General features: G+C 37.1%; 2 protein-coding genes and 1 pseudogene across 3 annotated transcripts in view; 1 reads left to right on the top strand and 2 right to left on the bottom strand.

Annotated features, from left to right (window-relative positions):
• Window positions 1-4826: 4826 nt before the first annotated feature.
• LOC144443363 (uncharacterized) lies at window positions 4827-15914 on the bottom strand. Of its 2 annotated transcripts, none has more exons than XM_078132828.1 (6): window positions 15782-15914; window positions 10671-10967; window positions 9855-9914; window positions 9211-9303; window positions 8584-8626; window positions 4827-7486 (listed from the first exon to the last, which is right to left on the bottom strand). In XM_078132828.1, exons 2-6 carry the CDS (start codon window positions 10939-10941, stop codon window positions 6226-6228), a joined length of 1728 nt encoding a protein of 575 aa, XP_077988954.1. In that variant the 5' UTR covers window positions 10942-10967; window positions 15782-15914; the 3' UTR covers window positions 4827-6225. The 2 variants fall into 2 exon arrangements, with proteins under 2 accessions (XP_077988954.1, XP_077988953.1); XM_078132827.1 differs by lacking the exon at window positions 15782-15914 and adding an exon at window positions 14324-14420 and having other exon boundaries at window positions 4829-7486.
• A 1664-nt stretch (window positions 15915-17578) lies between these two features.
• On the bottom strand, window positions 17579-18409 carry LOC144443655 (heparan sulfate glucosamine 3-O-sulfotransferase 3B1 pseudogene; annotated as a pseudogene).
• Window positions 18410-21549: 3140 nt separating this feature from the next.
• Window positions 21550-26969, top strand: part of LOC144443207 (semaphorin-1A-like) — a 94782-nt gene continuing 89362 nt past the window's right edge. Inside the window, exon 1 of the mRNA XM_078132603.1 lies at window positions 21550-21672. The gene's annotated coding sequence lies outside the window, so the exon portion shown is untranslated. The remainder of the gene's footprint in view (window positions 21673-26969) is intronic.

The following is a 26969-nucleotide window of genomic DNA, read 5'->3' as shown; positions in this document are numbered from 1 at the left end:
CACAGTTATTTTTACTATTATTAGTAACAATTAAAACGGGGATTTCCAAGATTCACGCCCATCATAAATATAAATTCTGATTGGTCAACAGACAACAACGTCAGACAATCTTCAAATGGAAATTCATCTGTATTGGTAAACCACAGTACTAGTATTCAAATCTGTTGACAAAGACTGAAGTGTGCACTCGAAAATTTCAGGTAAATTTTCAAGTTGTGTTTGGAACAAAAGTTCAAATTGAATACTAACGCCACCCAATTATGCAAATGATAATTCTAGTCGTCCAATCACAATAAGTATTCAAATGGTCACTACTTGACTGAATTCAGCGAAATACAAGTTTTCTCAGAAGTAGGTTAAGTGGGTCACTAAAGTGATTAAAACCATGTACCCTGGAATAGAGTGTCATGTCTTTGCATAAAATACCATTATCTTCGGACAAAACTGGTAAATCATTTACTGTGTAACAGTCCGCTGACTCATATGATATCAAATATAACAGTGAAATGTAGCAATACTAACCAGCTATATCTCAAGCCAGATGATGAAATATAGCAAGATTAAGAATGTTGCGCTAAGCTGTTTGTCGAGTTAGACCAATGGTGACCCATTTTCATTTTCTCTAACTTTAATACTCAACACGTGTCTGGACGTAACAGCCATAATAGAAGTTCACAGATATTTTTGAATCGATTCGCCAACACAACAATGTACACTGAAAACTGACCTTTGTCCGTTTTTCAATACTGCTGTAATTCCTCACAAGAGACAATTTATTGGGCTAATAACCCGACCGATCCTAGTTTAAGCCGCCGACCTAAACACTTTTTAAATATAATATTTAAAACGAATGTTAAGAATTTCTTTGGCTTTTTGACCTTCATGTACGTCTGTTTCCTTTCCCTAGTGATGTCTGTAAGCTAATATATTTCATCAAAATATCACAGGAGTATTCTGACTGACATTTCGTTTGTTTTTGGGTTGAAGCCATATTTTTCAAAAATGAAAACAATTAAAAAGGTAAAGATCAAATCAAATCAAATCAAATCAAATCAAATCAAATTCATACCTACCTATGCTATTTTCTGAGGTCTCGTTATCAGAAACACACATTTTCTTCTCGCCTTTAATAGGTGTAATAAGTTACTCGCGGATATTTCATTTGGATCTGTCATGTCTATTTAGTTTTGAATGATTGTCTCGTGTGGAGTCTCGTGATTTTTAAAGGATTGGGGTGCGAAAGAGGGGAGGGGGGCATGAACATTCTGATGGTCTGACGTATTTTGCTCATGATTTGAACCAAATTAAACCTCAAGTACATTTACAAAATTTATTGCAGCTTCACCACAATAAGTTCTTAACCCTATATGAGGCGGGGCTCTACCATGCGAATGATGTGTTGGTGTATGCCTTAATTTCTCTCCCCTCTCCTCCACTGTCTGTCTGTCTGTCTGTCTGTCTGTCTGTCTGTCTGTCTGTCTGTCTGTCTGTCTGTCTCTCGCTCTCGCTCTCTCTCTCTCAAAGTAAAATTGACTCTTTGAACAAAATCAAACCAGGGAGTAGTCATTTACCTTGTACGTTTGTATCATATATATTTAATTATGATGTGGTCGATAGCCAAGCGAATGTGTATGTGTACCGTAATATCTCTTTATAGGTTGAAATGTAGCCATACAGTTGTGTAATAATGTATTGAGAGTAAATTGGGGTACTGAAGATAATTTTCAAGTACTCTATGGCTTTCAATAATGTGTCTGTTTTGAAATGTTAGGCTACTAAATGGCCTCCACCTGTGTACATCTTTCTCCATCACCATACTCCACCCTTCACCTTTTTGACTCGTTCCAAATTAAGTCACAGTTGTGCCGTGTTTTGGACCATCTTGTGACACATGTACAAACTCATGTAGCCTGGGGGCGGGCTTCGAGGGTTCATTGCAGGGGGGGGGGGGCATGAAATGTTTTGAAAGAGTGAAGGGGAGCTGCTAAAAAACCTTAACCAAAATATGTTCACCTCAGCCCCCATCCCCACGCCCGCCGTAAATTCTCATCGTTCTCCAATGTCTATGTTCACACACATAAATTCATCTCTCTCTCTCTCTCTCTCTCTCTCTCTCTCTCTCTCTCTCTCTCTCTCTCTCTCTCTCTCTCTCTCTCTCTCTCTCTCTCTCTCTCTCTCGGAAAAATGATAATTCAGGAAAATGAAAATTATCTCAAGATAGTTCTTTTTTGCTTTTGGAAAATGAACGGTTATGTGATCTTTCAGAAAAACAAAATTTTGAGTGACCTCTGTAATTCGGGGTGAAAACCAAAGTGATTAGCTTTCTTGTATTACTAGACCACACAGCAACGATGATCTATCTCTATCAGTCAGTTTCTAAAATGTCATCCACTTTACATATTAGACTCTACATATTAAGACTTGTTTTGCATCTGATTAGCATATATGTTGATCATATATCTCAAGTAGTGTACCGAATTGATTATTAATAAACATGTTAAACATTACAGGAAAAACTTAGTGATGTTGGAATAAAGAGGAATTTGTCATCGGATAGGGAAGTCGTTCACGCAACTCAAGTTCTCTCCAATTGGACAGCCACAGATCGTGTACAAGGTTCATGAGATTTCTTGTCGGTTCTGAAAGGAAGGTCGCTGTATCGAGAGAAGAATGTAACTTGAACACAAAATATCCATATAATAAACAGCTATTTGAATATTGGTTCGATGTTGTCCTTTATTTATTTTTTATTTATTTATTTATTTATTTACTATTTATGGTTTGAAAAAGAATGTATGATGTATGATGTATGATCGTATATACTAACCAGTTGCAAAACATTAATATATTACACTTACCACCCTAGAAAGGTCCTAAAATATCGGATTTTCAAAAAGAACTTTAAAAGAACTTTCTTCAAAAAAGCCACCAATATCTTATTAGCCCCATTTTACTCCTTTCAGTGCAACTTTGCATTATTTTGTGATTTTGGCATGCCATTGCTGTCTACCATGTCACACACATTTCACAGCTGCTAGATCCAACCACTGCCCTGCCACCATTGTACTGTAATATCAGAACATATCAGTCAATCCCATCACTGCCACCACTGTACTCCAATATCAGAACATATCAGTCAATCCCACCACTGCCACCGTTGTACTGTAATATCAGAACATATCAGTCAATCCCACCACTGCCACCACTGTACTCCAATATCAGAACATATCAGTCAATCCCACCACTGCCACCACTGTACTCCAATATCAGAACATATCAGTCAATCCCACCACTGCCACCGTTGTACTGTAATATCAGAACATTTCAGGCAAATCGCTGCTTACAACCATTCACTGAATCACTTGTTAGTTGTGGCATCAAGAGAGGCGTGGGTCTAACATGAGTGAAGGTCGAACAGTGTGGAAAGATATTTGTGATAATGTGGTGGAGTTGGGATGTTGAACTTAGTCCTGACAATGTCTGTTGTGTACCCATTTTAGTCTTTGGGGATTCTGGCCTAGAGCTATGCGCAATTACTAGAATTAGATCCAAACACAGGAAATTATTATTGCAGTGTCTTCACACATTTCACTATGAGGTAGTAGTTGGAAACAACCAGTGTCTTTAAAATTATCAATGTGGTGGGATAGAGTCGTTCGTCTTTATGGCTGGTTCTGAAAATTGTGTTACTTTTTACGTCTGACAGCATATTAGCGCAATGTTTAACAAACATTCAATGGGGGGGGGGGGGGTCATGTTTCAGAGAAAGGCAGGGTCACATTTTAGAAAACAGAATTAGGAATATTGGTATTTTTTCGTAAAATGGTCATTCTCACTGTGTGCATAGCACCACAGAAGACTGGTACTGTCACTCCCATACAGAAAGGAATATCAAAACGTTCGTCCCCTAAAATGCTTGTTTCCATGATCTAAGACGAGATTCCAAAGGCGTTGGAGTTCAAGTTCTGTATAACATCTCAAAAAAAGTCAACCAGGAAATCAATGAGACCTTGCAGTTCTTCAATCACTTCGCAAAAGAAAGTAAAGTCTGATCTTGTCAAGGTAATGTATCAGATGTATCTGCATTATTATAATGATGCTTTCATTGTCATTATGTGTTCGCTTCTCATGATTGTAGTGGGGGGTTAAGGAATATATTTTCATTGCTTCCTCGAACAGCTAGCTCAGAGACAGAATTGCCTGGCTTTGCCATGTCGTTCGCCAGATTGTGAAGTTTCTAGGCTATCGGATGGTCTATCTGCTAAACCCTTGGGCAATTGTGTTAACTTTTGAAAGCAATTTATGTAGAGAGCTTGCACGAATAGTCAAGGTACTGTCATCCTCCATCCGGCATTGTTCGGTAACCATCTGAGCGTCGATCCGATGTCTAAAACAGGACTACCTATCACACAGCTAATCAAGCAGATATAGACAAACTTTCCAAGTGATTTACTAAGGAAACTGACATTACTTTTGTTAATAATGATTATATCAAAGGTTCACAAATGCCAACACAATTTTGGTGTTATAATTCCCTTGTGCACGTGCACGGATGACAAAAGGGCGTATTAGAAAAAATCGATAGGACAAACATCCTCATCAACAAAACTCTTCAGCATTTCGGAGAAAAAAACTAATGAAAAGCATATTTTCTTTTTGTCCATAATTAGGAATTAAAGGCATGCATCAAGAGGGTGAAATTTGCACCAAGAAAGGTAAACAAAATAGAAGCAGAAATAAAACGTCCAATGTTCGTGTGTTTACCAAGCCAACAGCTGCTTCAGCAGTAATCTTTAGGAAGCTTGAAAGAGAACTGAAAATGAAACTTTTCAAGAGTGCCTGCACTCCGAATGCAATGGTCATAAGAAACGGCAAATTTAAGTATTACTGAGCGGGCCATAGTCATCATAGTTTAATACTGACAATTTTCGCTGTTTGGAATTGATAAAGTATCGATTGAAGAATTGGTTATAAACATTTTATTGAGTTCACCAACACACTAACAAATATGCTGACAGCTGTACTAAATATGATTGCTTCTTCATTTTTAATAGCATATAGGTGATAACTGTTTAAATTTCATTAAAGTGGTCACATGGATGAGGATTGGGTATTTATTTTGGATTTTTAAATTTATACAACAATTTTATCATGGCTTCCTACTTGAAAAATCAATCTGAAATAAAATTGACCTACTCTGTGTTTATAACTCAACATATTGTAAACTGCCAACAAATGTGTACAAAAGTTTGTTATTGTACGTACGAACATTTTACACATTTACTATTTCTTTCCAATTGATTAACATTACAAACAAGGACTTAGCATATGTTGTTTCACATCTTGTCATCTGAACACGGCAAATGCGTGAAACTACCTGCTTCGTTGCTCAAACATAGTTTGCCATTCGGTCTCATAATTCGGGCCTGAGTAGTTTAATGTTCTCGACATATGTGATATCTTTGACTTCAACTGCTACCAAGCAGTATAGCGAATACTGCACTATGATTAATGATTTTTGGGCACAGGTCATTCGGTATATGTATTTGAATTCGTGGGTATGTGACATCAGCTTCAATTCCTGCAAAACTCTGTAGGAATACAGTACTGCACTGTGGCTATTTACTGGATACTGGTTATTTGCCTGGAAGTATTTGATCATGTTGAATGTGCATATGATTCATTTTGTGCAAAGCTCTGTAGCGAATACTGTTCTTTGGCTGTCAGTTGTGCGATGGGTAAAATTGCCTGTGAGTTCGAGGGTGTGTGACATCGGTATCTTCTACAAAGCTCTATATCGACTAGTCTAGAGTACTTCATTGTGGTTACTTGCGATGGGTATGGGTCATTTATATGTTGGTGTGTGTGAGTATTAGCACACCGGCTTCAACTTCTACAAAGCTATACAGTACTGCTTTTAATACTGGCTGAGGGCATTGGTCATTTACCTGTGCAAGTAATAACGAAGAACGAGGGTTGCTTGGCGTCAATACGGTTGTCATTAAACTATTGATCTGATATGCTGCATGCTGTCACTTCAACTTGAAAGCTGTCAAATTGTTATGCATAATTGTGTATGTGACATCACTTGCAGTTGGAGATGCATCTGTCATCATTGATGGTTTTTACAATACAGTAACTACCAAACTTGTAAATACATATCAGAGGTATGTCTCTTTATGATATTTGACTTGTAAGTGTATTTGGTATTTCTTCTGCTCAATGTTATTTTACAAGCTCTTTGACGAAATCCTCATGTGTTTTCTTGATTGCCGGTAGTTTCTTCAGGCGCTGTTTCAAATCTTGGGCGTGTTTAAAATTTTCTTCGTACTCATCTCTCAGCAGCACACTTTTGATGTGTTCTTCCCAAATCTTGATATCATCTTCCAAGTCAGCATCGTTAAGACCAACATCAACAACCATGGATTTTCCATCACGTGATCCGAAGATATCTCGTTTAACAACCAATTCTGCTAAACCAGAGTTGGTGGTCAACAGGGTTGGTAGACCTGCAGCGATGGCTTCTATTCCAACCATTCCAAATGGCTCACTACGGGACGGCATGACGAAAAGGTGACTTGTTTTCATATCCTGCCTTATTTGGTCCTGTGTTCCATAAGGACGAAGGGTTATCTTCAAATATTTCGACTTTACATGTTTCTTGATGAATTCCTGACTTTGTTCGTGTTTTCCTTCTGGGATGCCTCTAATGACCAATATTGGGGGCTGTCCCAAACCTGCGTTGTGGTACAAGTCACAGACTCTGCTCATGGCAGCTGCCATGACATCGTAACCTTTCAACTTTCCAACACCATCAACTCGACCTAATGCCAACACCTTGATGACAGGATTATTTTCGCTTGGTGGTTTGATGGAAATGTCAAAAAACGGTTTGTCGGGCAATGGGATGTAAAGAAAGTGCACAACTTCGGGAAGGGCACGGAAGTTGTTGTCGAAATGGTTGAACATCCTTGGACCAACTGAGAATACAGCGTCAGCTTCCTTGACCTGTTCCAGGATACGGTTTTCTTTCTCGTCAGTTGTTTCTGGGGTCGATCCTGACTTCCACTCTTCGATATCTTCTGGAATGACATGATTAAACAGGAAAACCTTTACACCTTTCCCTGCAAAGCGTTCTTTTCGAATGTCTAGAGCCCCCTCTGATGTGATTGGTATGTGACCAACGATGACGCTCAAATTTGGTATTTCTTCTTCTAATTTGGGGAAATACGTCCGATGAGTGGTGTTAATCCAAGTCAAATCTGGAGGTGTGTATCCTTTCTTCCTCGCGGTTATCACATTGATCCCCTTTTCATTGGCATCTTTGGCATCCTCTTCATTCAGTTCTAGTGCTGTGACATAAACATCGAACCCAGCATCTTTAGCTTGTTCGGCCAGTTGACGATGAACTGTCGATATTCCTCCCTTTGACGTACCCCATTCATCATTCACCAACAGAACACTCTTTTTTGTTCCATTTTTGAATCTGAAATTGAAAAAAATGGGCAACATGTCAATTTATTCAAAATCATGTTCTGTCATTATAACTAGCTAAACCCCTAGATTTGGAAACTTTCCAAGAAAACGTTAGAATAAATACCACCAAATCTGCATCCAAGCAGACAAACCATTGATTCCTGAGTATATATAACTTATCACATTGAACTATGATGTACAAATAAAACGTAATTAACGACAAGTGCATTGATTTAAATTTAAAATTCGCCTATTTTGGTAAACCATTGTATCATGGTGAGACAGTTGTTCCAAACACAACATTGCACATTGTTACCTGCAATTTCTGACGTTAACCTCTCTTGATAAACCAATATTCAAACTGATGCTTTGTAGATTTAGAACCTCAACACATAATTTGAAAATCGCATAAAATAATTTGAAAATCGAAACTGGTCGTTGGAATGATACTTTAAGAGTAGAGAGACTTTGTGAAATGTGTAATGTAAATCAAGTAGAGGATGAATTCCACTTTTTACTTGTATGTCCTTTTTATACTTGTATAAGGTCAAAATATATTGCCAATTACTTTTATAATCTCCCACTGCAACACAAATTTGTATTACTTCTGTCGTCTCGAAAGGTTGACACTCAGAAAACTTAGTAGATATATATTTTATGCTACTAAACTTAGAAAAGATACTATTAGAAACTCTGAGACTCAAAGGGCCTGATAATTTTGATATTTTCTGGTGATCCGTTCATTTTTGTATATTTAAGGTTTGTATTTTTTTGGCCGGTGGCCAACAATACTGAATAAACGATTGATTGATTCTGACGGTATACTTGAGTATGCACTCATTATTCATAACACGTGACCAAGTATTGACAGCCAACAAATATCATCATTTAAATTTAGAAATGGATTCAAAATGCCTCAAGATTGCAAAACACTAATTAGTAAAATTCAAGTTTAAGTAATACATGTCATACGGCAATAGTTTAATCATTATCGCAAACCAGAGCTGTTACTTCTTCTGTGATACTGCAAAATGGCGGTGCGTCTTGGACGGTGCCGTAAAAGAGGCTGTAGTTTACGACAGTGTAGTTTAATTTATGAAGCCATACCTTGCGCTATCAGTGTCATCAATACCCGTGGCATCACTAGAATCTGTATACATAGAGAAAATTATCTGAGAATTAGAGTGTCGTCAAATTTAGACTTCGGATACAAGGGGTTGTTCTGAAGTGGATAATTTCACGAAATAACATGAAGGTATTCATAGTCATGATTCATTGAGCTGATACCGCTAGAGTAAAAATTGCCATTGCCGTGGTCGGAGGTGGATATTTTGGTTATTTCATGAATGACATGATGGTATTCATAGTCATGATTCATTGAGCTGAGACAACTAGAGTAAAAATTGCAATTGCAGTGGTCGGAGGTGGCATAGCTGTTCCCAGAAATGATACGATAGCGATACGGATATAAAATGTTACATTTATATCGTTGCTGTCAACTAACTTAGTCTGCCGTACTGTGTCTTGTCCGTAGACGGGAAAGACGTGAAAAGTCTACGCAAAAGAGGTCTTTTCACTGCTCTGTGTTTAAGAAGGACTATACCTTTCACGTAAAACTTTTCATCTAGCATAGTTTAAGTTAAAATCTGAGTTCTTCTCCACTGTTTACAAGGACGCATGGGTCCCCCCCCCCTCCCGGCACCGTGCAAACAGTGCGTTTGGGGATATGCTTACCGCATGTACTCTGTTCGGGTTGTGTGTTTGTTCCACTAGGGTTCGCCGTGACGGTAAGCCCTTGTCCAGTGTAGTTGCCAGACCCTGTATACCCTGTAACCGTAATTTCAAAAATTTCATCAAATCAAATTTATGACAGGTACTCTTTATCATTTTGGAGTATCTGTTGAATCTGCGATGACAGGGAACCCGATAAGTCAATTTGTACTTTCAATATACTAAGTACGTTCCGATGAATACAACGCTTTCGTAATGGAGAAACGGACGATCAAATTTCCATGGAAACAACAAGGTATGAATTCAGAGTAGGGAAATTGTGAAAGCCTTTTCAAACCATTCAATGGTTAAACCATAGACCGTGTAGGGTCTATGGTTAAACCATGGCTCCAACATGTGTAATTATGGAATTCCAGGTGGGTATTAACTAACATGATCTTAAATATTCAATTCTGTAACTTTCATCTTCCTTTGGAAAGAATAAATAAATGCTGTGCAAACTAAAGGTTATATGATATACTTACCGCTTGTACTTTTTTGTATTTTAAGAGTTTTATTGGGTGTATAAAGCATTACATAACTTCTTTCTTAATTTATTACATTTCACAGTCTCATAACAAAAAAAAAGAGAAAAAAAACCCACTTACCGCTAGCGCCGCTTTGCGTGTTTCCTCCCCTTAGCGTTCCACTGTCACGTGGTGCATGTTCTGTAACAGCAATTTTAGTAGTAATTTATAGAAAGGAAACAATTGTATGACTGAATATATGAAAAAAAATCTGTTTGTTTTTTTATATACAAAAAGACGACTTTATCCTTTGAATCTCTGTTGTTACCATTGAGATAATGCAGAATTACATGACTACCGGTCGATGTGTACCTATATAGTCATAGTTTAAATATTCAATTGTCTTTTCGGTTCTTTGGCAAACCAGGTTCGGTGCACGTTTTTTTTTGTTATATATATATATATTTTTTTTAATTTTCGTTGTAAACAAAGAAGAAAAACACCACATTACAAGTCTTTGCAAAAAAGAAAAGAAAAAAGAGGGAAATACCGAAAGGCAAAAGGTGACTTGCATCCAAAGATTGTGATCTCGTAAAATGAAATTTTCACTAGTTTCATATTCATTTTTGCACAAATTGATGCCAGGGTAGCAACTTCATTTGATGAAAATCAATCTTATCTTATACCCTTGCATTGAATAGATCAATATTATAGATGTTACACAGTGATAAACTAAACCCTCTGACAGATTTCAAATTGTTTTCAAGTAACACTGTAAATCTGCCTCCTCATAGAAAGCAAACCAAACCAAACCAAAACATAATGATAAATAAACAAACAAAAAATAAACAAATAAAAACCGAACGAACACATTAAAATGTCCATAAGAACATCCAGGGATACATTTAAATTAGTTTTAAATACATTGTGTATCGACAAATGGAATTTTAGTTTAACCTGATAATTTCTGCTTTCTTTCGAATTCCTCCACTTTTTCAATAAGACGTGGTCGACTTATTAGCCCGAGAATATCCTTCAGATACCCAAGATCAATTAGTCCTATGTATCCTCTTTCTTCTAAACATCCAAAAATATCTGTCAGGTCTTCTAGCGCGTCCAGATCACGCACAGGGATTTTTGTGCCTTTCACTATATTTCGTATTTTTTTTTCTTCAGGTATCGAAATGTTGTCATTTAAATATTGATAAAGAATCCGTAATCCATCCATTCTAAACCCTCAAGGTGATTATCAACCTGTAAAAATAAATACAAAAATAGCACCAATTGCGTAAAGCACAACTGTAGAACATTGGTTTGGGTAAGACATTGATTCTGCCTTGGCAAGTTTATTCATACCTGTCCCTGTTGTTATATTTGCCCAATGGTTGCACATTGTGTTATTATTTGAATGTTTTACCGTTGTTGGTATCTTAGCAACTGGTACATTGTATTTGACTTTTGCTGGGGTCTTTTAAGACTTCGTTAATATGCGTACGTGTTACAATGTGTAATGTTAACCACTTGGCTAGCCGCCCAATTGTAAGCAATATACACCCCCATTTGGCTGTTGCTACGGGCGTGGTCTTGTTGCTAGGCATATAAGTAGTCATGTTTGGGATGTTCATCCATGTGCCTTCTCAGCCCCGTTGTCTTCTTGCAATATACACCATCATTAGACTGTTGCTGTGGGCGTGGTGTTGTTGCTAGGCATATATACATTCACTTTTGGAATGTTTATTCAATTGCCTATCCATTCCTGCTGTTATCTTTGGATAATACGCACCACTTGCCTGTTGTTTTGGGCGTGGTCTGGGCATATTTACATACATTTTTGAATATTTCTTCATTTGCCTACCAAATAATGCTATCTTTGCAAAATATACTACCATTTGGCTGTCACTAAGGGTGCGGTCCTGGTTCCTAGGGCTAGTTGAGGCAATATGTCATGACCATCTGTGGATTGACATCTCTAGAAATATTCCCACCAAATTCAGCCTCCTCTGAGGTATAACTTTTTGATCAAAATTCACATTTTAGATATAATTTGCATATCACCTATTAGAGCACACAAATCTTCATCTACACATTCCTAGAAACATTCCCACCACAGTTCAGCCCAATCTGTCCAGTAGTTGTGGAATTAAATAGTTTTGACCAAAAAGTCATGTTGTAGACCCAATTTGCATATCACTGATGGGATCACCATGTCGTAAACAGTCATTCATCTTTCATCGTAAAGATACCATTCTGCCCATACGTTTTTTGAGTTTTGTGAGTTTTTGTTTTGCTAAGGATCCCATTTTTTTTACCCACATCACACACTAGTAGTGCGATCATTGTCACATTTGAACAATTTTCCATCGACACACCCTAAGTAATATTACCAACAAAAACCAATGATTTTTTACTTTAACTTGTTTACATACACAGGTACAGACACGCACATACAGAGACACACAAACACACAAACGAACACATACACACATTTTACCAAGCATATAGCACTACTGAACTACCTCAGTGTTTAGCTGTGCTTATAAAAACCAGTTAACCTGAAAAAGAACTTCGATCAAAATCAAACATTACTAATACTGCTACATTTCATTGTCCGGTGAACTTGTACAGTGATTTTCTTTGAGTGAGTTACCTTAGCAGATTACCGCCAATTAAACACACATGAAAAAGTTTAAATTGCTAGACTTTATATCATTTGACGACGAACTCCTAACATGATGGTACCTCGTGCACAGAAAATGTAACAGTTGGTAAATGTTGGTATAAAAATAATGGTAGACGATAAAATATTACAAGAAAGGGTTAGGTGAGGTCAGATGAACTTGTGATAAATCATTGAATACTACGACCAGGATGTATTCTGCAATAATCCTAACACCGCAAAAATTAAATGATTAACTTGCATAATTTAAATAAATGACTTAACGTGACATTTGTTTTAAAAGTAGAATTTTTGTTAGAAGAAAGGGCTGGCAAGATCTGGGAAACCGCCAGGAGAAACATGACTTCACACTCTAGAACGGTTCGTAATCTAACTACTAGTATTCTAAATTGGTCGTAACAGCTAGTCGACAACAATCAATAGCTTCGTATAAAATAGTAAACATCTTGTTGATAGGCATACAGTATATTCCTATGCTGTTGTACAATGTATGGCTTACTAGAATACTGACGGGAGCTTCTGTTGATTTTAAACACTGGTTACCTGTTGTGAGCTTGCGCAATGCTGATATCGTATTTTATTATCTTCAGAAGAGTTCATTGTGTTCGAATACAGCAAGTTATTATGGCGAGTGTTGTATAAAGGTCGCAACGCATCAGAAATCTGACCTGACCTGGACTTTTTTCACATTTAGTACCCAAGGTAATCAATAGTGAATTCGAGTTGTGATATAATTTATGTACTATAAACTGTACACGAATTTCATCCCTCAAAACTCAGACTACTAAAAAGACAGTTTAGTAGTCTGAGGTTAATACGACCTAAAGTTGCGATGATTTTCAGAAACGAAATATATATAAAAGTTCCTGAGTGGCATTTTGCCCAAGGTGATATCTTGGACCCTGGAGTGTGTCACTGTGTGATATTACTTATATGCGTCAACAATAGAATCGGTGTTTCCGTGGTTGCTTCTGTCGGGACTACATGCATTCTTAAATGAGTGTCAGAGAGGGCGGGTTTAGGTTTAAACAGACGTTAGAGAAGAGAGTCTCTCCAGTGCCTTAATCACAGGTCCACGGTCGTGTAATACTGTGAAAACACCAGAAAACATATACTGGTCAAAGAGTCTCCCTCAAACATTTACATCAAGGTGTGTACTAAATTATCCAGGTCCTAACGAAATTGTACGGTTCAGTATAAAGGTGACCCCTCCATTTTATCACGATTTTGATATAGTACATGCAACAGTTTTACTGAAATTGAAAAAAGCTTGTAAGTCACCAGCTAGCAACTTTTTCTGTACAGGGAGGTGTACATTTAAAAAGTACAAGTACCTCATAAGACTTGGGTCAAACTTAAAGTAGAGGGACCCTTGGAAAGGAAAACAGAAGTAAATTATAACCCCTAACTCCATTTTCGCTTTTAGGTAGGACAGATCTGTGATACAAACTTTCCTATCTCTGGATTTATACGCTGCGGTGGGGGTGGGGGGGGGGTCGGCACTGAGTGGGAGAGGGGGGGGGGTTCGGAGAAGACGTGTCGAAACCCCCGCAGCGTAAATCCAGAGCTACTAGCTTTCCGTGCACCTACCAATTTATGTAAAGTGCATGTATTTTCGTGTGCTGTTACTAGCAAAGTAAGCAGCCCGGACGACAGCAACCTCCCTAGCTCCCTAGTACCGAGACAATCATGACATATAGTAACTTATGCTTGCGATTGTATTTTAAAGTTGTAACTTGTGTGGATAGTGTGAACTTGGAGGTAGTCCTACTAGTTCTACATCTGTGGTGTTATTTGTGAAGTACTTTTATGCATTGAAAAAAAAACAGCGAAAACATTCTTGCATATTAGTCAGTAATGTATGCAGTTTTACACGAATATTAGAAAGAAAGGGTCCGACGGCTACATAAACTATCTTTAGTACATTACTTACCTTCGATCGTTACTGTCGTCCGGAGTTGAAGAAAGACATGGACGCCGTTCTGTTTACTAACACGAAGGGGAAAAACTAGTGAGATTTTCCAGCTCCACGCCCATCATAACTAGATTATGATTGGCTGATATATATCAACGTCACATAATACTGCGAATGCTATTACTACTCATCCAATTGGATTGAGTGTTCCAATGATCACTACATACACGATTGAATTCAACGAAATACAAGTTTTCTCGGAAGTTAAGCGTGCCGCCATATTGTTGGAATAACATAGTAAAATGCAGCCAAACCAATGCACCGTGAAACAGAGGGTATTGTCTTGGCTTTAAAATCATATCTTTCCCACAAAATTGGTAAATCATTTACTGTGTAACAGTCCGCTGAATAGTGTCACATGCAAAGATAATATAACCCTTAAATTGTAGCATTGTTAGTCAGCGTTTAGTCGAACCAGGCTGTGCTGTGGGAGGTTACATAGTTTTAACTGTATCTACTTCAACCAATGAGTTTATGTACATAGTAACGCAACAAAATAGAACAGCCATCATCGGGCAGAATTATATGACATTGTAATAACAAAATGTAGGCGGCTTCGGTTGAAATTAATTTTTTTTCTCGGCACCTCATTGAACTAGACGTGAGAAGTGATTCGAAGCCACAGATAGCCTTTAGCCTACTGAACCCCCTGCATATCGTTTCTTTCCGTTTCACTTTCCATTTTCGTCATAATCAGTAATATTTAAGTTTTCTAGAGTTTTGATGAAATATATGTACCTATAAAACACATTGTGAGTCATCATAGCTATAACCCTGTTAATGATTCATCTTTCGTCCACATGTACGGACGTTGTCTCTTACTGTTGACACTTTTACTCAGTACTCCACACAGTCGATGAAACTCTTACACCTGTCTAGTTTAACTGCCTGGTAGCGCAAATGTCTCCCAGGACAAATAAGCTTATCTCTGAATCTGTGGTGGAACAACAAAATATTTAGCGCGCACAGTGTGACCTATTTTGTTAGACGGTGCCATATCTTCCGGTGCTATCCAAAACACATGCCATCACAGACCACTCACTGTACAGTCATGCAATATATGTAGCCCACTTGTATTCTGAGTTTATACATGTAATACAATCTCATGTGGTTGGAGACGCTACTTTTTAATAAATGTCTTCTTTGTTGGTTGCTCCGAGCTCAGTCATTTGTTCAACACATTTACCTTCGTATTTGTATGGGACCGTATATGTGGACGTACGACTAAAAGTCTGCAGTAACTAGAACAATAATATAAATGTTTTGTTTGTACAGGGAGAACAGCGGGACAACGGAGATAACAAAAATTTCCAAGAAAAATATTCATTGATATTGCAGTGTATTGTCCTGCCGTTCGCCATATTTGCTAAGTACGTGTACCTACCTTCGCAATATTTGCTAAGTATGTGTACTTACCTTATGATATAAATGCGTCCACTGCGACTTTCAATAACTGGAAATTCAACCTGTCGTCTGATAATCTTAAATGTAACAGAAACAGGCCAAAGTGTGTATTTGAACAAAGGGTTGCTGGGAAATATAGTACTAGTAAAAGGGGAAAACCCAGGTAATTTCCAACTTTGATGATTTTTTCTGACGGCCAATCGGTTCTGAATCATTGATTGGTCGGTCGATAGAAACCAAACAACTTCGGACAAAAATCCCCTGACTGTGTCAGAAACATGACTATTTATACAAGTGCATTCTGCGCATGATCAACGGCCAGCAACTTGTGACTTAGGCCTTCGATGTTGATGAATCGACCTTATTTTTTGTTTGTTTCTGAGCTTTATAGCTTTGCGGGAATTGCACTCCGAAATATTTTACTGTATATTAATTTTCTTTTATTTTTGAATACAATCATCGGAACAATAAAAAATAAAACTCAGAAACTAATATTATTTCGGCTACCTTTGATCACGGGGCCTCGGGCTTAGTTGGTTGTGTTTTTGAAAACACTCAAAACAAACAAACCAACAAACAAACACAATTTAACAAACAAACAAACAAACAAACAAACAACAACAAGTAAACAACAATATATAAACACTGACAAACATGAACAACAGGGTAATTACAAATCAATGTTTCTACGCAATAAGAATATAGGTGCATGACAATAGTGACCATTTCACGAAAAGAAGGAAACCATATTGTGATTGTGATTGTGACAAGCTGGGACCCCCTTTCCCTAGAGTGTTCTTGTACACCAATATATAGTAATAGACATGTGTTGTTTTTAATAACTGTCAAAAAGTGTTATTCTGATTCATCTGCGTCAAACTGTGATATAAAATATGAAATTACAGCCTCTTTCATGTTAGAGTTTACTGCTAAAACCACACAGAAACCAACAAGAATCTGCATGCACATTCTACACCTTAAAGATGATAACAAAGTCGCAATTTCTTGCTACATTTTATCTAAAATAAATCACTCAATAAATCACTCCAACTAGACGTAGACATGAGAGCACCAATGCTTTGCTATCTGCATGGTGGCATTCATATGATTTAGACAAAATGTTGCAAGAAAATAATACATTCAACCCTTCTATCTTAAAGTGTAGCATGTGCGGTTTCGGTTTCTGTGATGCGCGGTTGTATCAGAGACAGTAAACGCTACTATTACGTTGAAATGGGCTGTGTGTCGAAAAATATATTGCTCCTAGTTAATTAAAGTCTGGGTGCCAACTCTGTGAGTGAAGGTATAAATAGTAACGATACTGTATAGAAACTAGACTAAGATAATTACCATATTATTCAAAGAGTGTGATTTAAAATATGTAAATTTTATTGATACTGATTTAACATTTCAAGCATATGACGTCACGAAAATATGACATAATGATGTTAACATTAATTAAAATGGCCTAACTTGCAATCTTTATAACTATGTAAGACACTATAACCATCTTTACACTTAACCTAACCATAATATTATGTAAATATCTCTCATAATGAATTCATTCTCCCAGCAAATCTAATTTTGACATAAAATCAAGTTTAGGAAAAGGATTAAAATTCTTAAAATCTGGCGATAAAAACCATGTGTTTAACCCGATAACTACAATGACTATACTCTAACGTCCTCCGCTCTCAGTTATAAGAGGTGAGGGCGTTTTGCGACGATGAATGGTGTCATACCTACCAACAATCCGAAATTAAATTTAAACATGGGAACTCAAAAAATAAATTTATTTTGGCTGGCTGTTTAATTGCTCTCCCATTCAAAGGTCTGATTAAGAAGTTCAGACAGTTGTTGATTATAAGGCCTGTAAAATTCTCGAAGCTGTTTCAGGACGCTTTCCCCTATTTCAGGATGTTTTCTGCCTTTGTTAGACCCTAAACAATGCATTGGGAAAGATGTCTTTGCGCAATAGTTCCCCTTCTTCGAATCCACGTAGAAGTGCCATTCTTCAAAAAATCTTGGTAAATCTAAAAATTTCTCTATGTCAGTTAGAGTCGGTGCTGGATTCGATTGTTTAAATTTGGTTCCATCTACCACAAACAGATTTGGAAAGTACTCCAGCCACCGACGGAGATGTTTCACATAAATTCCAGTATCAACGAGTTCATTGAGCTCGTCAACGACATGGAGCTTATTCAACACAGAGGACCAGAAAGTAGTTTCAATTCGATAAAATCCAGTGCTTTTATTTAGCTCCGCTTCGTGGACGTAGTCAGAAATCGCCCTCTTCACTGGGTCACACAGAATCAAAATAATTTTTGTGTTGGGTGAAATCTCTGTAAAAATTCTCTTTGGTGTGTTATCGGGATAAACAAAATATTTCGGTGTGGTTTCCATGGTTATCTGGTCTTTCGTCGAAAATGGCATAATTCGACGATACCAATCCAAGCTATGGTTTGGGTGGTCATCAAAATAGTGTTTTTCTGCCGTAACAGCCGCTATTTTTGGATGTGTACTCAGCCACAGTGTGAGGGCAGTCGTTCCACATTTCTTCGCTCCAATAACGATAACTTGGGGAAGTTTTTGTTCGCAGCCTCTCTGTTCCCGCGCAGACGATTCCCTCAAACCCCACATTTTAGTTTCCTTGTTCAACCAATAACAAGTGTCCTGATATACCTTAAAAACTTGATTCAATATTTTATGCATGTTTCCTTCTTTCAGAAATATGCTGCGATTCTTCTGATTTGCATTTTTACCGTCTGCCACTTGCCAACGCGCGGCGGCACCAAGTGTATGAAATTGATCACGATCAGTTGTTTCGTTGACGTCTGGGCCGATTTCTAGGCGGATTCGTTTCAATAAAATCGAATCGTAAGATGAAGAAGTTCGGATATCGCTGAGTTGAAGAATTGCACTATATGTGATAAACAAAGTTGTAACGAGAACACAAGTCAAAATGATCGGATACGAACATTTTCTTCTTCCTGAAAAGAATTGATAAAAAAGATGAAATATTAAATGATAACATTTATAAAAGGACGTATGGATGATAATTATTTCAGTACATTTTCTATTTTTTAATTTATGAAACAATTTGACAATGTTTTCTAACAATGTGAAACAGCATCGACCAAGTCTGTATTTGTACATCACTAAATCGCAGAAAGTTAAAATGTGTATAAAATTAATATGTGTATACAGTATTGTGAATACTCCCCCTCCCCCGAAAAATCGAGGTGTTTGAAATACATAAATAGCATTTCCAAACACCACTGTGTTTAGCCAAATACAAAAACCCCCAAACATTTCATGGAAACAAAAGCTAGGCCCCAATTACATAACAAGGCACATTTATTTGTTTAGTGTACAATAGTCCAAGGCCCTATTCTTTCATATAGCAGTTTTAGTTATGCATATATTATTTCTTGTCGTTGAATTAACACAGTTTTGTAGCAAACATTCAAAATAACATTGTTTGATGATCGGTGAAATGAAATACACGTTCCATCTGATGATCGCGGTAATGGATATATCCAGAGCTCTGGATGTATCACTACTAGAAGTGAGTGATACTTCCATGACTAATACATCCATGTCGCAATATTGTACGCCGTGGAGTTAGCAAAAATGTCTCCATGGATACACTTTATTCGTCTGAGAATATTACCTTACCTTTACTTCTACAAAGAAACGTTGAGAGACTGCAAACCGATCGCCTGAATTGTCCCATCGTCTTGCCAGCCACGTGAAATGTACACAATGTCGATTTCTTGTTTACATGCATCCACTCATACTAGTCGACTTAAAAAAAAAGACCATGGCAATCTAGTAACGTAGCAAATCCGTGTCCACTGTAGCTCTATCTATATAATTTCACCGGGACGTATAGAATTATCTTCGTGACAATTCCAAATTTGACAGTACAGGAGTATTTGTGATTAGATGAGTAAAATACAGATAATTTGCCATGGTTGTCGTCTACGTACATAGGTTGAATGCACATTGACACACAAATTTCACTTTCTGTTGTTATGCAAATTTGACACGACATCTTCTTGTGACGCACAGACACGAATTACGTAATCGACTTTTCACCACTATCACAAGACAGATTATAGAAGTGGATATCGATATTCAATGAATAGCGCCATCTTTCGGCCGAGTAATGAGATTGGCACCAGTCCGATCCATTTTGAGTTTTTCATTTTACTTATAAAGTTTAACTTTTTAGGTTTCATATTTTTCAAAGTTCAAGTATTTTGAGTTTGTTAATACAATCTTAGTTTGTAAAGAAAAATACAATTTTTTTTATACAGTTGCTAATAGTCTAAGAGTTATAATGACTGTTTCACCGAGGTTATCATTTCACAGGAATTTTAAACTTTTAAAAAAAATAGCAAAATATTTTGTTCAAATAAAGTACATGAATATGGGCAAGTCTACCGAGTAAGGTATAGCGATTTAACAACTTGAATATTTAAGCTTAATGGCAATCATTCTCGAAAACCAGAGCTGATAGCGACACTGCGAAATATCATCGTCTTGGACGGTGTCGTAAAAGAGGGTGTGTTGTGCGACGATTTATGGCAAGAATAATATCGTGTAGTAGTTTTTTTTTAAATTGTGTTTTCTATATCAGTCTGGCATAATAATATTAAACATCAACTTGTTACAAGTTTCTTACAGCTCTTGTTTTTATACATAGAAAGCTTGGAAGCCGTGAGAAATAAAACATGTCTTTCGAATTATTTATGAAGACAATGAAACTAAATTTTAAAGGTTTTCATTGACATATCGCAATTCTATTGCCTGCACGCCCTATGGGAAAAATAGATAGCGCCATCATGAGATCAGTGTTAATGATTATGTTGTTTTTACTGTGTGCTTTTTAGTCTGGTGTTAATTACTCACATAACGCAAGAAAGCTCAAGAAAGAGGATATTGACGAACTTTGCACAGTATCTGATAAATGCTGGGCATTAATCATAACTTCCTTTCAATGTAAATACAATTAGGAACCACTGAGTTGGTATTTATTAAATTTTTGGTTATTTGATTTTACATAGTTATGTCATTGAAGAGTTAGCAACACATCGACACACCTGTACTATATTAGGAAATATCAACGTATACCATGTGAGTAGAACTGTTGTCGTTCGGAAAACGTTATATTTTGAATAAGTAGTTTTTTGAAGTTGAGAAATAAACAAAAACAAAAACAAAAAATCGGTGACGCCTAGCATTCCATCTGAAACTTACAGTGGGACAATCATTGACGTTAATACAGAAAAAATGAACGAATGATTATGTTAGGACCATGTATTGACTGATTCAGTTGTTGCGTAATATACACTTTTTCGTGAAAGTCAGTCGTTTGCCGAGACTCAATCGATCGCAACACGCATGGTTGATAGAAATCTATATTCCACTGGGATTCAGTTGATGTACATTGATGTGACGGAGTTCGATCGATCAATGTCTGAATCATTTATGTTGTCACTTGTGTGAATTTTGTAAGATTTCATATCAACCTTATTTTGAAGTATTAAAATAGTACTACAGAGGCATTAACACCTGGAATTACAGTTTTCTATACGTGGTTAACACTGTATAATTATAATATATTTGTTTCGTGTTGCGCGGGAAATAATTTTTTATTCATATGTAAAGTAGGGCGGTTGATGATATAGCCTTCCTGGTCTCCACCAATCAGATTCCTTTATTTCTTTTAATTTACACGTGATTCGTGTTACAACTGAATGGCCCGTTGCCAGCCCCGTGGTGATCAGCTATCAGCGACTACGTACTTTGTTTACTTACCATACTACGAATACAACGGTGTTCTCGTGACGATTTTATTTAACCAAACTTACTAGAAACGGGATTTCCCCAACTAGGTAAGTGTTTTCAATAGTATATACACACGGTCAAATTAACAATATGATTACTCTGGCATCGATAGCAGGAGAAAACTTCGTTTCCGGTCGCTCGAGAGTTTGAAGCCTGCTTGAAAAAAGAGTGTCGAATTATACAAATGTTTTGCAGTCAGTCACCGTATCTCAGTCGCTGTATCATTATTAACTCGAACCATTACACTTTGGAATCCACACCAAGACGTTCACGACGACCGCAGCTGTCGGACAAAATACAGGATACCACGAATGGAGTGCAAGGTTTGGGGTACCGGGGTGAACCCAACGTTGGGCCATTTAATCATTGAAATTGATATCAAGGGCAACGTCATACTACAGCAATACAGGCCATTTGGGTTACATTTGCTCGCTTGAGTGAACGTACACTGCGCTATGGTTACCAAACCAAATTTGTGCGAATTTGTCGATGTTTAATAGTTGCTTTCGGTTTAGTTGTGCATCACTACATTACGATCGTCCCAGGTTTGACGTGTACGTTTTATCCTCGGTGTAGCATTGACCTTACCGTACCCCCCTACGCACGTAATTGCAGCTTCTTCAACGAGTTTTCCACCATCAGTGATCACTTTGATAAAACCCCTGCTTAGCCAACGTCCAAAATTATTGCGTGGCCGGTGTACTTTTGGAGCATGTTTGACACGAAATAGTATCGATCAACATTTTTTCCTACACCATTTTAACGATTTTCGCCCCTCTATTGATCTCCTTCTATCAACTGCCGCATTGCTTTGTTTCAAGTGTTGAAAGTTTTTCACAGGTATACTTACTAGTACTAGTAGTTTTGACATTTGCAACAGACTCATGCAACGGAAAACTTAGCACATATACTGTTGTGAAATCTCAAATTACTTTTGTGTTTGGCGCCGAATTTATGAAAAGAAAGTAAAAAAGCAACATGTTGCAACCACGGTGAATACAGAATAGACGTTTGACAAATTTTTGTAGAGTCTTGTCATTCGGGCCTGTCAAGAAAATTTTGAGTACAATCGTAAACGGCAAATGGCCCATCATTCATGTTATTGTCGAGTTGCAGCTGCAAGACGTGGTGACAAACAAAAGTTCTACTTGTACATATACATATATTCTTCCAAAAGCCAGCAGTTGCATACTACTGATCTTAAAATGTATTAAAAATGAATAAAAACAACAGATAGTAATTTTAATGCAATGATCAACTGCATCATCTGCACAAATAAACTACAAGGGAAGACAATTTTATTGTCAAAAAACCTAGAAAAAGTTTCTGAAATAGATAAATACAGCTAAGAGAAATGAAATAGAAAATAAATTTGTCTGTTTACAGATCGCAAAATATATGTGTACTAATACTACTATGTTCTTTAAAGGCCCATGATTCAGTCCCAGGTTATCAAGTTAATTTTATCTTATCAATATAAGTAGAACCATATGATTACATAGGAGTATTCTAATAGAAAATAAATTTGTCTGTTTACAGATCGCAAAATATATGTGTACTAATACTACTATGTTCTTTAAAGGCCCATGATTCAGTCCCAGGTTATCAAGTTAATGTTATCTTATCAATATAAGTAGAACCATATGATTACATAGGAGTATTCTTTTGTTCTGGACCAACAACTTTTTTGATAGAGCTGCCAGACAACGTTTGTTTTTCACACCTAAATTTTACATTCTAATCAACCATGGGCCTTTAAATCACTTTTCTGCACAAAATGGCTTTATCGTAAATATATTTTTGTACCTGGCAGATGAAAAAAACTATCACTTATTTGCGTACAGTGACTTGATACAGTATTCAATGAACAGAGTGTTGATGTCAAATTACTACTCATACATGTATGTAATATAATGAAATATTACTAGTACAAAATGTATAAATGTAGTGTATGTTTGGAAGTCAAACCTTTCAACACCATTGTGCAATCATCAATTATCATGTGATAATATTTTATATTTGACTTTTTTTTTGGTAAAAAGTTGTATGGGTGTTCTAGTGTGTGTATACAAAAATAGAGCTCACCCCCCCCCCCCCCACCTTAACAAAAACAAACTGAAAGTGTCGCACACAGGAGAACACAAAAAATTTGAGATTTCACATTTTGCAAATGTATATCGGTAAGATTAAGGTTGGAGCATGCATGTCTAAAAATAAAGGACTTCTCAGCAACCAGACACATGAGAAGTGAAGCTGGCATAAAAAGTTGTGAATTTTTTGTTGCGTTTTTGTTCGTGTTGAGACTATGCCTCCTTCTGTTGTCAAACATCGATCTACCAGGGACCAAGTATTGGGCTTGTGGGTGACAATTGTCTGCCTGGATTCTACCACTTACTTAGGTGCCTTTATGCAAATTATGACCCCAGTGTCGCAGAGCAGACTTTATTTATGTTGTGCGTAGATCAGATTTCTTGGCCTTGCTCCATTTATTGAAGTGGCACGTGTGAGCTGTGCTATTCTATTTCATTGACTGTGTGAGTGGTGTTATTTCAGGCATTAATTGCAGCCTTGGAATTTACCAGCTTTGCAGTGTCGTGGTGTCAAGGATTATGTTCAACGACAGAAGGTCGTGAACTTTCTATTTTACTCATTGCAAGGGTTGATAGTAGATTTTATCTTAGTGTTCAACTTATTCAATGTACGTCATGAACTACTTGTACATGTATTAATCTTGAATCATTGTGTTTAATTAGTGTAGTCATTGTCAGAGTTTGAGTACTGCCAAGCTGATTATGTGATAGTGTCAAATACTCTACGAGTGACCCTATTTTTTTATATTTCTTATTACTTTTTCATGGCAACTATGGTTCAATCGGTCGGTCGGTCGGTCGTTCGATCTAAAAAAAAATCATGATTCTCTGCCTCTCCTTTTCCTCCTATCTTCATTTCATTAGATTGTTGGTATAAACACTGACAAGCCCTTTCCCAGCTTCCATACACAATTGGCATGTTTTCAGCCCCCACTACTTGAATAACTTCCGTCATGAAAGAAATGCTCTGTTCGTGAACAAGTGTTGTCATCACCGCCATGACTGTAGATGACCTTGACAGTCAAGACACTTGCTTGTTCTTGCCAGAGAGGGTGCTGTTCCACAAAATATTAAGAGCAGGCGAAAATAAAAATATTTTTTTTTATCTTGATGTGGGAGATGAATATTTGTGTCGGTCATGTAATGAGAAAAAGAAAAGAATTGAGTCACCCTAATTATGGTCTGATAAGGGGTTCTCAGTGTTGGCTCATATCGTCTACTGAAAGTCCCTGTTGTGGAGAGGCATATAGTCTACAGAGCTGATAGTACATTTAATTTGTTTGTGATGTAAAGGTCTTATTCCACGTTGTATTTAGCCTAGATACTCATCACTTTTTTTTTTCAAATCTAGTGATGATTTCCAACAACGGAATGGTCAGATGTTAAATTTCTGGGTTACACATTATGTAAATAAATGATGAAGACAGTAGTAATGTCGTTCAGTAATTTTTGCAAAATTGAGTATGATGGTGTCTGTACGTCTTGGATTGAAAAAGGTCCTGAAATGTGTAAATGGACTGATATTTTAGAATTTTATCAATAGTTGTCTCCACAAATAGTAAAACACCTGATGTAAATGACTTAATTCCTTAACCATGACTGATATGAATCATTTTCCTACAATCCCTTGAATCATTATAATTAAAGCAAACTATTAGAGAAAAATGTGATGATGCTGACAACCTGGAAATTTTCACTAAAGACTAATTTTTGTGTATTTCGCTAGAAAATAAAAAAGAAGAAATGAGTAGAGACTAAAATGCCTCTTTGTTCATATAAACAGTAAATCAGGTGCAGTAACTTGTAAAAGAGAAAGAAGTCTTTGAGACTGTAAAATCGCAAAATTATTCTAGTAGGGAAAATGTATAGGTTTGTAGTATATGTGTGCCAAGGTACATGTACGTGTCGTGTGGTTAGTAAGGTGTCTGCCCTTTGTGTGTCCTTTTTCATCATTGGGGGAAAGAGATGATTTCAGTATGCCAGACTAGTTTATAGGAAGGTTGTCTGTCTGTGTATAGAATTGAGTTGAAATGTTTGGTTCACAGCTTTTGCCATGTTGTGTGTGTACACTTCTCCTAGGAATCCAAATGTTGACACTAGTGATTTGTCACTGCAGTTAGCATCCTTTTACTGTCAGTGTAGGTGAAAGGTTAGGTACTGTGAAGCCATTGATAGAGAAAAGAAAGTGTTAAAAGCTCATGACTCAGTCCCTGGTTCTCACTGTGTTATCTTATCAGTAGAGCCATTAGGATCACCTAGAATCAGTCTTTTTCAGGAACAACGTAATTACGTAAAGTTCTGCTAGCCAACTGTTCTTCACACCTAAGTTATAATCCGAAATAGATTATTGGAACATTGGTTGTTTCATTATGCTGTCATTGGTTGAGTGAAGATGGCTAGACAAATGTAAACTCATTACGCAGTAGGCTCCAGTGAGATTTACCCATAATCCTTATAGTGAACAGTTGTCATGGTGATATCTTTGTGGGTGAAAATTGGCCTACTTTTCAATTAACTGAACAGAGAAAGCTTATGGGAATAAGAAAAAAATTGAATTTTGTTGTGTTTTTGAATGAAATGTGTCTACTGTTTGCCTAAACATGCAAGTATTTTTGATATAGGGAATGGCCGATAGTGAGAAGGCTGCATAATGGACTTGTGGAGGTGAAGTTGTGATGGATTGTAATTCATTTAGGCTCTTTTGTTATTTTATGACATTGCATTCACTTCCCCAGTCCAATCAATGATGATTTTATGACCAGAATGATAATTAGGTAAATACCTGAATGTGTTGTCATGCATGGAGAGAGAGAGAGAGAGAGAGAGAGAGAGAGAGAGAGAGAGAGAGAGAGAGAGAGAGAGAGAGAGAGAGAGAGAGAGAGAGAGAGAGAGAGAGAGAGAGAGAGAGAGAGAGAGAGAGAGAGAGAGAGAGAGAGAGAGAGAGAGAGAGAGAGAGAGAGAGAGAGAGAGAGAGAGAGAGAGAGAGAGAGAGAGAGAGAGAGAGAGAGAGAGAGAGAGAGAGAGAGAGAGAGAGAGAGAGAGAGAGAGAGAGAGAGAGAGAGAGAGAGAGAGAGAGAGAGAGAGAGAGAGAGAGAGAGAGAGAGAGAGAGAGAGAGAGAGAGAGAGAGAGGAGAGGTGGTTACATGCTTTGAGAAGTCGGAGAGAAAAGAAGGCTAACATGGGGATGATGGACATCAGATTCAGAGTTAAAAAGAGATATCAACAATTCTTTTATTCTTTCCATTTACAACATT

Source organism: Glandiceps talaboti, chromosome 12 (genome assembly GCF_964340395.1).
Source record: "Glandiceps talaboti chromosome 12, keGlaTala1.1, whole genome shotgun sequence".
In the NCBI taxonomy this organism is placed as follows: Eukaryota; Metazoa; Hemichordata; class Enteropneusta; family Spengelidae; genus Glandiceps; species Glandiceps talaboti.
Note: the sequence above shows the minus strand (reverse complement) of the source record. Positions and strands in the feature narration are given on the sequence as shown.

What these genes read in the sequence shown, in the direction of transcription:
- LOC144443363 (XM_078132828.1), bottom strand. Translation starts at nt 10,941, where the DNA reads ATGGATGGATTACGGATTCTTTATCAATATTTAAATGACAACATTTCG. An exon ending in AAGAAAGCAGAAATTATCAG is followed by an intron (nt 9,915 to 10,670) that starts GTTAAACTAAAA and finishes TTGCTGTTACAG; the next exon opens with AACATGCACCACGTGACAGT. An exon ending in ACCCGAACAGAGTACATGCG is followed by an intron (nt 8,627 to 9,210) that starts GTAAGCATATCC and finishes CTATGTATACAG; the next exon opens with ATTCTAGTGATGCCACGGGT.